This window comes from Rhamphochromis longiceps, linkage group LG8 (genome assembly GCF_057381845.1).
Source record: "Rhamphochromis longiceps isolate RC_006_pf linkage group LG8, R_longiceps_female_GT1.1, whole genome shotgun sequence".
NCBI classification, from domain to species: Eukaryota; Metazoa; Chordata; class Actinopteri; order Cichliformes; family Cichlidae; genus Rhamphochromis; species Rhamphochromis longiceps.
The window spans coordinates 35,262,217-35,275,943 of record NC_140564.1 but is presented as its reverse complement, the minus strand read 5'-3'; the positions used below and the strand labels follow the sequence as shown (position 1 = coordinate 35,275,943).

Here is a 13,727-nt window from a genome sequence, read left to right as displayed (position 1 = left end):
ATTGGTTTCATGTCCGAGCTAAACCCACATCTTAGATGGAGGAATACTAAAATAAACGGTAAAGCTAACCTGGAGACCAACTGAAACTGAACTACGGAGAAAACAAACTAAAAACCAGATTACAGCAGGTGGATGATTAGCTAACAGACACGATGGTGATGACGCACAAACAGTTTGTGCTGGTTTATCCTTACTCTGCTTCAGTAGGTTTAAAGCACAGCGGGTGCAGCTTGTGCACACCTGCAGGAAGTAAACGTTGGAACTCGGCCCAAACAGCTGATCAGAGTAACGCCCACATCCATCAACTTACTGTCTCATACGTTTCACTTGCATATTTGCAAGGTTAAAGCAGAGTTAACATTATACTTGGATGCTTCTCCAACCTTTGGCTGTTTCTGCCTTTTGTTCTGGCGGGCTGATCCCACACTGTTTGGATCTGACTGTGAGGAGTTGTCTAGTAATGATCACCGAGCAAACTGTGTATGCTCCAACTGTACGACCAGGCCCGTGTGCAAAGATGGCTTTATTCAGCTTTTTGCTGATGAGCTTAACCAGAACACCAGCGAGTACCTGGAGAAGGGTCACCTCACACCGAGCTCATGAGGAGATGGTTACTGCAGAGCATCTCTCAGGAAACCTTCCAGCTGGAAATGTTTTATTGAGGCTGATGCTGCAAAAGCTTTGCACAACGTGCTGTGAGATGCTGATGGAGGACACTATCTTTATGACTCCTGGCTCTTGTATGGACAAGTAAAAATGACATTAATATGTAACCTACAGACAAAGCACTGTAATCAAACATGCATGCTGAAGTAGCGAGCAGAAAGTGGGACCATGTTTGGTGGATGGATCGGACAGCTCCAGGGGAACGTCTTTGCTGTCATGCTGAGAATGAACTTATTGAGCACAGTGTCCTGTGGTGAGCTCCAGCTTAAAAGGTTTAGTTCACCTGTCCAGCCCCAACACCAGCTCACACGTGCCCGACGTGCCCGATACCATCAAACGTTAAACTTTTTGTTCTTAACAATATAATATGAATACAAAACTTATAATCACAACCATCATGACACAGCATAAGCAAAAGTATAAGTGATACTGTGGTTGCAGTTCATGTTCACACGGTGGTGAAGGATGCAAACACTTCCTCCACCATGTGGAGGCGCTGCTGAGCTGCCTGCTTTTCTGGACACCGCCAGCTTTAACCATCCAGCTCCGGGTCCTCCTGTGGGCGGGGCTCCTGCCTCCCGGTGACCTGCAGAGACACAGCAGCACACAGGTGTGAGTCAGCGAGTCGCCGCTCTCTTCAAACGGGCCGAGAGCTTCGTTCCAGAGCGTCTTCTGATCAGCAGACGTGTGCACGGTACCTTATGGCTGAAACAGACGGCAGCGATGAAGAGCAGCAGGAGCAGCAGCAGGAGCAGCAGTCTGATGACAAACACTGTTGGATCTGAAGAGACACACTCAGCCGTCACATTAGATGTTAGGAGAACAACAGCTGGCATCAAACACAAACATCAGGTAGGCCCCGCCTACATCTCTGACTCCATCTGAGCCTACGTCAGGTGGGACCTGCTGCTGTTTCATACCTGAGCTCCACTCTGCTTCAGCTCACCTGAGACAGTGAGAGACAGCTGACGGCTCTCGGAGGAGAAGTTATGAGAAAACACAAAGACGTGATAAACACAGCTGTAGGTTCCTTGGTGGGCGGGCTCTGCAGCAGTGAACAGGAAGTGGGCAGAGTGATTGACAGCTGGCAGGGTGTAGTTGTTGGTGGTATTGGAGGAGGTGAAGGTGAGCTGGAAAGAACCTCCTGGGTAGTGAGGTTGGATGGAGCAGCTGATGGTGAAGCTGGAGCCTTTGAACACCCAAGAAGACTCCTGCTGCTGGACCTGGGAGTGCCCGTCATTGGACGAGAAGGACGCTGAGATGATTGGCTGAACCAGCAGGTCTGTAAACAGAGAGGTGATTGGCTGAACTTTACTCGACTCGTTCAATGTTAAACTCCGTTGGCTCACAGCAAGTCTCTTACCTGAGCAGATGAGCTCCAGGACGGTGGATGACTGGGATGATGTGGCACACTCCCTCAGTGTAGATCCAGATTTAACACAGTCAGGTTTGATCTTCCACGTTGGTCCATCCCAGGATGCATTTCTCCTTCCTGTTAAAACAGCAGAGCCACAGTCCAGCTCTCTGCAGGCTACAGCTGCATCCGTCAGGGTCCAGCCTGAGGCCTCCACAGATCTCCACAGTCTCTGTTTCACCTCCAGTGTACCTGCACAGCGACTGGCTCCTCCCACCAACCTGACAGGCTCTGACAGAAAGCAGAGAGTCATCAGTGAAAGAACAAAGTGAGTTTGAACCAAAGCTGCAGCTCCTCTTCTACCTGAGCAGGTGAGTCCAGCAGCTTTGCCAGGTGAGCAGCTGCTTCTAGCTGAGCCTGAGCTTCTACAGTCCAGGAGAGCAGACTCATGGCCTCCACACTGGAACTCTCTGCTCCACACTGGAGCCTCCGCTTCTCCATAGAGCGCCCCCTGGAGGAGCGAAGGAGGCCCACAGCCAAGCTCCCTGCAGACCACCTCTGCATCCTGCAGGTCAAAGTCATCTTCACACACTGAGGACCATCTCTGGTTAGACTTCACCTGCAGTCCGCCTGAACACAGACTGGAACCGTTCAGCAGCCTGACAGAGTCTGCAGGAACAAAGACAGGAAAGGCAAGAGAAAAAGCTTAAAAAGTAATAAAACTATAAAGGTACAAGTACTACATCAACAGTGGGCCAAACTCCTTTGAGGGTGCCCAAAGAATTTCCCTCCGGGGCCAAAAAGGCCCAAACTGCTATGGGCCCCACATTTAAACTCATAGCAGTTTTCCCATTGTGGCCTCTGTCAGCCCACCCATCTTGACAGATTATCCACACACATATTTGAATCTTGAATATTTGCTGAGCTGGATCAGACGTTTCACAAATCCCTCGTAAACCCGGCTGTTAGGATCTCTCTGTTTTGGGCCTAGTGCTTTGATGTTTTGGTTACTTGCTATGTTTTTCTTTTTTTCTTTATTTACTCATAGTTTAAAATGTTGTTTCTTGTCTAGTTCTGGTCTAAGTTTATTTTGTATCCCTGCCTGTCCCTCCAGTCATGTCCCTGTGTCTTCTGTCCTAATCTTGTCCCTGTGGAAAAGTCAATCTTCATGTTTAGGTCCACACTGCCAGCCACACACTGACACACAACACCAACTTTATGCGATTGTAGGGAGAACATATTGGTTGAGGCCTCTGTCTTCAAATCCTATCTTTGAATCGTATTTCAGCTGCAACATGGAGAAGAACAGGGCCAAAAACAACCCAAAGCAACCATGTTAGAAACTTGGGGATGGACGTGTTCCAGTATCATCATCCCTTCTCTCTTACTGCTGACACCGACTGTAAAGGTATGAAGTGATGTGGTCTGGTAGATAGACTGTTACTAGGGGGGTTAGGAGGTGGGTAACTTCAGTGGTTGGTGAAGCAAAACTTGGGGACTTGATGGACATTGGAGAGGCCATGAGATGGACTTTTTGCTACGCTCAGAAATTCTGGAAAAATGCAACATGATTACTTTTTATTTAGAAACATTTTTATACAACAAAAGGAAAGAAAAAACCCAGACAAACAAAATATTATGAGGTCATTGGAAGACAAATACATGCACATACATACATAAATACTATAGTATTGTAAGTTCTATGCATTAAAGAATGCTGCCACAGTTTGTAGAGCCCAGCCATTTTCTCCGTCTCCTTCCCAAGCCCCCCTGAATTCGCAGGGTAAAAGTCATACATTCCATCAATCTGATGTTTTCCACTATAGAAATAAAAAGACTTATAGTGGGAGGATCTTTACAAAGCCAGCGCGTTGTTATAGCCTTTCTCGCAGATGCCAAAAGAATTCTCAGGAGATAGACATCATCTGTAACTAAATCTTCTGCAAAACATCTCAGATACAATGATACAAATGTACAGCTCACATTAAATCCCAGTGCTTTTGGTATTATTTTTGAAACTTCCAACCAAAAGGGTCGTATGGATGGGCAGGACCAGAATATGTGTCTGTGATCTGCCATTTCCCCACAGTTTTAATTTATATTTAGTTGTGTTGTTGTTTGCAGTGTGTTGTGTTGTTTCACTTTAAATTCGTTTCAAATGAAAAAGCTGAAAATTGAAATAGTTAAAAGTAGAGATGGACCGAGCCGATATTACGTATCGTGTCGGTCTGATACTGACCTAAATCACTGGATCGGATATCGGAGCGAAATAAAAAATGTAATCGATCCATTAAATATCAAAAAAGCACCTCACAAAACTTCCCACACGGGTAACTCTGCTCATAACCGTAGCTCGTCGCAGCAGTGTGGTCACGTGATAGAGCAGCTGTGTGTGTTTGTAGCCTCAAACCAGCATTTCATCTCCGAGGAAGTGATCCCAGAGAGAAGTAAAGCAAGTGTGCAAGTCCATCTCTGAGTGTTTGTAAAGCATTCCCACGTTAAGCTTAAACACCGATATATGGAGCGACTGCCTCTCTCTCTCTCTCTCTCTCTCTCTCCTGCTGCTACTTTGATCAATGATCAGCTGATCGTCTCTCTTGTTTGTTTTTGTCTCACTTTGCAGCAGAAAGAGGAAACCAGCGGCTGAACAACAGCAGCACGTTTAAGCTTGATCAGCTGTTGTTAGAATGTATTTAATGTTACTTTCTACTCGAGGATCTTTTTCTACAGCTGACGTAACTGTGCAGGGGCGGATCTACTAAAGTTTAGCCAGGGGGGCCGATAGGGCATGAACAGGGAAAAGGGGGCACAAAGACATACTCTTCTTTCTTATTCTCATTTAAAATGTCGAGCTTTTAATAAATAATTATCTGACACCCAAAGTTTTAATCTGATGTAAAATGTATAGAAGTCCATCACTGTATATAGTAACTGTTAAGTCTAATATACCCTAGTAAGCTGTAGTACTTTTTACTTTGGGAACCATCTGTGCAGTCTGCAGTTCTGTTGAAGAAAGATGTTGAATCTATTTAATTATTCTTGAAAAATAATTTATTTCTGTGCATTTTTTTCACGCTGCATCAAGTTGATTACGTCGATTAAGCACCATGAGGTGGACGGTGGGGGGGTTCACTATGTTTTTTATTTTATTTTTTTGCTGGGAGTTTGCAGCCCTGTTAGTTAGGTTGCTTAATATTTCTGCTAAGTACTCTTTAAAATACCAGAGTAGGGAGGATGGTGCAGGTTTAAGTTTGTTAGATTGATCAGTTTTGCTGAACTATGAAATATTTTGAGTGCAGTGTGTTTTTCACACACAGGTGTAACAGAATAGCTTTAGTGTTGTTGTTTATTTAAACTTGAGTATGAACTTATACAAAATGCAGCAAGATATTAAAAAAACAGTTTTATTGATTAAAAAACATTATATCAGATATCAGACATAAAAAAGTGGTATCGTGCCATCTCTAGTTAAAAGTTGAAATGTAAATAGTTGGTTTTTATATTTCATAATTTATTTATTACATTTTATGTAGAGTGAATAAATAAAAGTACGGTGGCCCCTAGAGACAAAACACGTACAAACTCCAAAACACATTTCCAGCATTAACTGAACTTCCACACAGAGCTACCTAGATCACTTAAATTACACAATTGAAAGCATATGTGTATTATTTGTGTATTTATACACAAGCACTCATATATATTCAAATAATTTAAAAAAAAGTTCATTTACCTGTTACTACCACACACCAAATCGGTCGTTGGTACTTCCTGGCTTGTGTAGCCAATAGGATCCTGGAGCATTTCCGTTGTGTTTTGGAGTTTGTACGTGCTATTGGTTCAAAACTATTTCACAATTAAGTCAAGAGATGCCCTCATGCCTCAATGACATATCATGTCATTGATTAACATCATATTTCGTGCTTTATATATGCAAAAATTTTAGGCCATTAATGGAGGGTCTTGGGTCGATTTGTGGCTATTTTCAAATTTTGATTACATGCCATTTGCACAGTGTTGAATGGACTATAGCCAAATTCTCCAAAAAAAAGTTTGATATGATTTTATTTCAAAATTCAAGTCTGACTTCCTTCAATTAGCTTCAGTGGCTAAGCTACAGACAAACTTACACTATTGTGCTTAGTGGTCGATTTGTGCCCCATTGAAACCCATTATAAACGCTATTTTTCACTGCAAATTAATTACGGTCAAAGGGATCGTTGATGTTTAGCTTTCATTTTCATTTTGCAGGACGGGCCTTAGAGTTGTAATTTTTTTATTTGTCCACCGGGTGGCGCCCTTGCTCCACATTTGACCCCGGGCTGGAAAACAGCGGGCTGCTTAAACAGACCTGCGGGAAATGAAGCCTCATTTCCGGCGTGCAGCAGCGGCTTCGCCCGCTGATCGGGCGGGACCATTTTTTGGTCCCTAGGACCGTTAGAGGGTGCTTTTTTTTTTTTTTTTAGTCAACAGGAAATGACGTATTTGTTGTCACGTGGTATCGGGCGTGTGTGCTGGAAAAACGGGTCCCCGGTGATCGTGCCCCGGTAATCGTCGCGACTTACCCCGGCAACATGCACTTATTTCGGCCTAGAGGAGGAGCATTTGCCGCCTGGAGACCATTTTCTGGTCCTGAAAAAAAAAACTAAAAGGCGATCGAAATGAATGTTGGTGCCAATCTTTAGTCCATCTAAAGGCCTAATTATAATAACAATTGAATATTACCTCAAATGTTTTTTTTGGAAAATATTCAAGTTTTATATTTTTTGGGGCAAAAAAAGCAGTGCGCTCATGTGACGAAACCGGGATATAAAGGGTTAAAATCCGCGAAATGTAATTAAAACTTGACATGAATATTTCAAGGAGAAGTAGGTCTAAAAGATTGGCTAATTTAAAGTGGAATAAAATATTAATATATAAATTTTTTATAGCACTTTTTTGGGCGTGGTCGATTTGTGGCTCTAAGCCCAATAGTGTATGCATTTTTCTAGGAATCATTATTAAAAATACCTTAAGGCTGGATTTGGTAGAAATGAGTTCTGTCTAAATATCAAAAATATTATCCTAATGCAGTTTTATTTTTGAGAGCTTGATAACTTACAACTGAAAAATCTGAACAGCAAACTGTTTTCTTTCTTTTAAATTCGATCCATTTTACAAAATGTAAGGTTTTTACTTTAAACGTGCTGCAGGCTTGAGGAGCAGTGCCAGGGAGGCTGGAAGGGCAGCTGAAACCCATCCAGTAATCATGCTCTAAATCTTTCAGTGACAGAACAGCTGCTGCAGCTAAGGCCCACTAGCCCCTTTCTCCCCGATCTGCCTCCCCAGGTTCTGGTGGCGGTAGGCACTGCATGCGACCCACGTAGGGCCACACAGACACAGAGACAGAAGTGTTGGAGATGTGGGCGGCTGGGACACCAGTGACGGGAGTGTCCATTGATGGAGGTGGGCTAGGCTTCCCGTATCACTGAGGCTCCAACACTCTCTCCCAGGTCCAGGAGGAACAATGTTCCAGACATGGGCTGCATGAAGACCATGGTCCACCAAACCCTGGGTTAACCAGGAACCTTGCTGGAGGTAGAATGGGTGGAGGTCAGATATGTGCATGGGGATGTTCAGAAATATGTCATAGTGCTGCTGCAGATAAAGTTTAAGGGCAAAACACATGTAAAGGCTGCAGTTAGCTCACGCCTGTCGTATCTCTTAATTCTGGGGACAGATTGGCTGGGGTTTAATAACATTTTGGGACAGTGTGTGGGGGAAGCACTCACCTTGTGCGGTGTGTAGTGTCTGTGCTGGACTCAGTGGTGACTCTGGGTTGGAGGAGATGGCAGGGGCTTCTCGTGAGGCCCCACCGGCTCCCATTAATTGTCACTACCATTAATGGGGGTCCCATTTGAGTGCATTGGGATGGACCTTATTGGGCAATTTCGATGGTGCATGCGGATATCACTTTGTATTAGTTCTGGTCAATTATGCAACTCTATATCTGAAGCAGTGCTGCTGTACACCATTTCTGCAAAGAGTGTAGCACAGGCACTGTTTCAGGTGATCTCCTGAGTCGACATTGTGAAAGAGATACTGACTGACCAGGGTACATCGTCTCATGCACTTAAAGAATTGTACGAATTACTGGGCATTTCATCTGTTCAGACCAGTGTCTACCACCCTCAGACTGATGGAGTGACAGGTGGAGCGGCTGAATAAGTCTTTAAAATCCATGATTCGTAAGTCCATTCACAAGGATGAACACAATCAGGATCTCTGGTTAGACCCTCTATTGTTTGCAGCATGGGAGGTGCCCCAGACCTCCTCTGGGTTTTCTCTAATTTGAAATGGCTGGAAGCCACGGGGCTTATTGGACCTGACTGAAGAAAACTGGGAAGGTTATCACAAAAAAATTTGCTCCCGGTCCAGGAATGCCAGCAGTGCCTGTAGAACAGAGTGGCCAGACTCAAGCAATTTTCACCCAGAGATAAAGTGCTTGTAAAATGGTAAATGGTCTGTATTTATATAGCGCTTTTCTAGTCCCTAAGGACCCCAAAGCGCTTTACATATCCAGTCATCCACCCATTCACACACACATTCACACACTGGTGATGGCAGCTACATTGTAGCCACAGCCACCCTGGGGCGCACTGACAGAGGCGAGGCTGCCGGACACTGGCGCCACCGGGCCCTCTGACCACCACCAGTAGGCAACGGGTGAAGTGTCTTGCCCAAGGACACAACGACCGAGACTGTCCGAGCCAGGGCTCAAACCGGCAACCTTCCGATTACAAGACGACCTCCCAACTCTTGAGCCACGATCGCCCTTCTTCTAGCTCAAGGTTACTCGCCAAGTGTTAAGGAGCCTCTGTGGTCACACAGCGAGTCGGTGATGTTGACTATGTGGGTGATTGTTATTACCATCTCACACAGCCCAAGGGAGCAGATGTTGCTGTACAGCAGCAGCGGTTTGCAGATGTGTCATCTTTCCATTTGGCTTGTTCGGAACCACAACAACTTTCCAGCGCTTCACTGAGCTCTTTGCACCCCTTTAAATTCAAGGTGGTCCATAGGCCAAGCTGGTAGTAGCGGATTTTCTCTCCCACTCGCTGGGGTGCTCCCTGGCCTCAGTTGGACGGCGGGGGTGTGTGGCGGAGGTTTGGTCTACGGGTCCGTTGCAGGGAAGGATGGTGCAGCATGCTTGAGGGGTAGTGCCACAGAGGCTGGCAGGACACCTGAAACCCATCCAGTAATCATGCTCCAAGCAGAGTGGAGACAGCTGGAAATCTGTCTGGTCGTGGACTGAAACGACAGAGCTGAAACTAAACTCTTGTTGTAAACAAGACCTGGGGCTTCCATACAGCACCTGCATGTGGATCAACAGCTTCCTCTCAGGCCATAGACAGAGAGTCAGAGTTGGCCATCACACATCCTCAGCCCTGAGCCTCAGCACTGGCTCACCCCAGGGCTGTGTGCTCAGTCCACTGCTCTACACATGACTGCACTCATGTCCACCACAGCAACATCTTTGTGAAATTTGCAGACGACACCACCGTGGTGGGGCTCATTTCCAGGGGTGACGAATCTTACAGAGACGAGGTGGAGCAGCTGACGTCATGGTGTAAGGCCAATAACCTCCTCAACACTTCAAAAACCAAAGAACTCATAATAGACTTCAGAAGGAAAAAGGCAGAGATCCAACCACTATTCATAAATGGGGACTGTGTAGAAAGGGGGGCAAGCTTCCGCTTCCTGGGAGTCAATATAGAGGAGAACCTTTCCTGGAGTGTGAACACCTCCGAGCTGCTGAAATGGGCCCAACAGAGACTTCCTGAGAATTCTCAGGAGGGATAACATCACTCTGGAGCTGTGTCCCAAAACGTAGGCTGCATCCTTCGGAGGACCCGGCCTTCGCGGTCGACGTGGGCCGGGTCCTTCGAAGACTGAGAAGGCCGGAAGTGCGAGGCTGTGAAATGGGACGGTCTAGCCTTGAGATTTGTGTCACCGCTGTGTCGGTGGAGTTTAATAAACTCGCCGTCTGCTCCTTGCTGTCTAAAATATAACAGGACACGGGCGTGAATTCTCGACCGTCTCACACTTTGACGTTTGACGTTTATTCAGCTGTGTGAAAATCCCGGAGGAACCCACCCGAGGGATTAATAAGGTTTTATTTAATCTAATAACTTTGATCTCAGCCAAACCGATTTACTCAGGAACAAATAAAACACAGAAAAAAGCCAAACAATTAAATTTTTAAGTTATTCGAGTGACTTATATCATGTTTAACCTGAGTAGTGAAAGACAGCAGGGGTCTGAAAACGATGAAGCCGGGAGTCCGCTGCTCTCGCCGGCTCGAGTGACCATTGAACCCCCCGGTCAGCTGTCGAGCTGGTGGGTAACAGGCGTCTCCGAAACAGTTGGTGCACTTTTGCAAATATGCGACGTCTTGATAAACCGAGCAGATATTTGAAGTTTACACAGCTACTTTCTCACCTGAAAATATGTTAAAAGTTTACTTTGTGACCCAGAAAGAGTAATAAGAGTAATTTTAAAACTTAGTAGCAGCCGCCATTGTTGAAAACTGAAATTGGCTGGGCCGCGCTATGAATTCTGGGATATGGTGGGCCATGAAGGACACACCTGACCCATCCTTCAAATTCGGGGGAATGAAGGACGCATTCTTCTACAGAGCCACCATTGAGAGTGTACTAACCTATTGCATATGCATCTGGTACACTAGCTGCATAGGGGTTCAGAGGAAAGCACTCCAGGGGGTCATTAACACCGCCCAAAAGATCACTGGCTGCCCCCTCCCCACACTGGAAGATCTACACAACAGCCGCTGTCTTAAAAATGCCCAAAACATCATAGAAGATTCCTCACATCCTGGGCACTCCCTGTTTAAACTGTTGCCCTCAGGCAGACGGTACAGAGCAATCAGTGTAAGGACTAATAGACTCAAACAGCTTTTATCCAACTGCAGTAACACGTCTGAATGCTGCTACAAAAAAAATGCCAATCATGCCACTCTTGTATTAATCTATGCGCTGACCGAAGCATGTATGTGAATGTTTGTTGATGTCTCTTATTAGCACTTTAAGTATTCTATTTATTTTATTTATTGAGTTTTATTGTTTTATTTATATTTTAATTATATTTTGATATCATTAGGGATGATGCAGTGATCGGGGACCATTTTTAATTTCGTTGCACCTGTGACGATGACAATAAAGATTCTGATTCTAAGTAAAAGCATCAGAAACACACTGAATGCCGAAGGTCGTGATTGGCGTTCACACTGAACTGCTAAACTGGAAACATTTTATGTTGTTTAGATGAATAATTTGTTCAGTGAGTTTTATTTCATTTTATGAGTTTTAAAATTGTTTACACAGCATCAGCATTTAAAGAATTAACTTAAATAAGCAATGAAACCATGAAAAACACTCAAAACTTTCATGTTTCATTATACAGCTTCAACTGCAATTGAATTATACTTTACACACAAACCAAAAAGGCCTTCTAAACACAATCAGCTCAACAATGCTGGACTCAGGACCGTCAGATTACAGTGTCTCTACCAAACGAGGAGACCATGAACACGTCCAGTGAACTTCTACCACGGTCACTGTCACAGAGGAGACGGGTAACGAGAAACTTCACCGTCCTAGATGATGTCTCTGACAGACTTACCTGAACAGGTGATATCCAGGGTGGAGGAAGAGCGATCTGCTGATGCGCACTCTTTCAGAGCGTATCCAGCCTGAACACAGTGTGACTCCATCCACCACACCGATCTCTGTGAAGAACTCTGAGTATTTCCTACAGAAACAGCAGAACCACAGTTCATCTGTCCACAGACAGCAGCTGCATCCTTCAGGTTCCAGATATCCATCGCCACTGGTCTCCACTCTCCTCGTCTCACCTCCAGTGTACCTGCACAGCGACTGGCTCCTCCCACCAACCTGACAGGCTCTGACAGAAAGCGGAGAGTCATCAGTGAAAGAACAAAGTGAGTTTGAACCAAAGCTGCAGCTCCTCTTCTACCTGAGCAGGTGAGTCCAGCAGCTTTGCCAGGTGAGCAGCTGCTTCTAGCTGAGCCTGAGCTTCTACAGTCCAGGAGAGCAGACTCATGGCCTCCACACTGGAACTCTCTGCTCCACACTGGAGCCTCCGCTTCTCCATAGAGCGCCCCCTGGAGGAGCGAAGGAGGCCCACAGCCAAGCTCCCTGCAGACCACCTCTGCATCCTGCAGGTCAAAGTCAGCTTCACACACTGAGGACCATCTCTGGTTAGACTTCACCTGCAGTCCGCCTGAACACAGACTGGAACCGTTCAGCAGCCTGACAGAGTCTGCAGAGATCAGAGAAATCAAACAGCGGTCCAATAAAACACTGAAACAAAGTAAATGTTTCTTTTGTAGCACAGTCTTGGGAACATGCAAAAGGACCCCATGGTGCAGCTTCACTGTGAAAAAAAGGAGGCTGTACACCCTTAAAGTCAGGCGGTTACCTTATGCACATTTCCTTCTTTTCTCAAATTTAAAGAAGCTGATGGTTTCCTGTTCCTGGTTCTGCTGTGAGTTAGTTAGCAGTCAGTCACACCTGCCCATGACTAGTAACAGAAAAAAATAGCTACTGGAAACTCAGCCTAGAGCTTTTTGGCTGGATCACACTGATGCCAATGTTGCCTTCAAATGCATGGATCCACATACTTGTCCCATTGCCTCGCCCTGTTTAGACTAATGCTAACATCAGTAGACCAGTATCATTCGAACATGCACCGTTGTAATGGAGGAATGTTTTTTTACTTACCTAGACTTTTAACACTTTTAAAGACGTTGATAATGAGTTCGACGACAATGTCCTGGAGACTGTCAAAATCTTTGACTATGTAAATTTTATTGTGATCAGAGTTGATCAACTTCAGTTGAGTCACATTGACTTTTGCAACACCTGAAAGACAAAAGTGTCAGTACTGCTGCTTAACATGTGAGCTACATGGCTTTGTCATATTTGGAACCCGTGTCCTGCAGACAGGTTGGACTCAGTTCTACTCTGGGCAGGGGTTCGTATGCTTGCATGGTTAGAGTAGAAAAATTGTGGTTTATAGAATTGTTGTTTTATTTTAATGTATACATAATGCGAATGTGCTCATAAACAGGTCGGCGCTCTGTGTTTTGAGGCTTGAGAGCTTCATTCAGCGCTATTGTCTGGATTTGAAATATTGCAGGAAGACATAGAGTGAAGGAGGGTTTTTGCAGCATGCTTACATACACATGATACTGGTTAGAATAGTCTCTGGGTCAGGAAGTCCAAACGAGGCCCTGAACTGGGCTTTAGAATCAGCAGAAGAATAATGGATAATATTAGATAATCAAGGCTATGCAGGGTGTGTGTTGTGTCTGTCTTTCTGATTCCAGGAGAAGCAGACACAAGGCGAGGTCAGAAGGAAGGACTGAACCGGGGAGGACTGCCCACAGTCACAGTTACTGTCACAGTATATAAGCTGTGCAGCCCGTGTCAGGGTTGTCTTTGGTGTGAGGCAGCCTGTTGTAGCACGCTGGGCTCTGGCACTGTGAACTTGTAATTCCAACAGCTGAAGCAAATTAAATCTTACTGTTTGGAACAGTTTCAGGTAAGTTTTTAAAGGTTTTTAGGATTAAAATAGGCTTTGCTCAAGGTTTCAGGCAGGGTTCATGACCCTGTTTGGGACTGGT

The 13,727-nt window shown here is 45.1% G+C and overlaps 1 protein-coding gene across 1 annotated transcript in view; it reads right to left on the bottom strand.

Annotated features, from left to right (window-relative positions):
* Positions 1–653: 653 nt before the first annotated feature.
* Positions 654–13,727, bottom strand: part of LOC146664400 (scavenger receptor cysteine-rich type 1 protein M130-like) — a 13,858-nt gene continuing 784 nt past the window's right edge. Inside the window, exons 3-9 of the mRNA XM_085415400.1 lie at positions 12,823–12,963; positions 11,702–12,361; positions 2,384–2,689; positions 2,030–2,311; positions 1,613–1,948; positions 1,365–1,447; positions 654–1,252 (exon numbers count right to left, since the gene is read on the bottom strand). Coding sequence (XP_085271526.1) covers positions 1,199–1,252; positions 1,365–1,447; positions 1,613–1,948; positions 2,030–2,311; positions 2,384–2,689; positions 11,702–12,361; positions 12,823–12,963 — 1,862 coding nt within the window. The 3' untranslated portion in view covers positions 654–1,198. The remainder of the gene's footprint in view (positions 1,253–1,364; positions 1,448–1,612; positions 1,949–2,029; positions 2,312–2,383; positions 2,690–11,701; positions 12,362–12,822; positions 12,964–13,727) is intronic.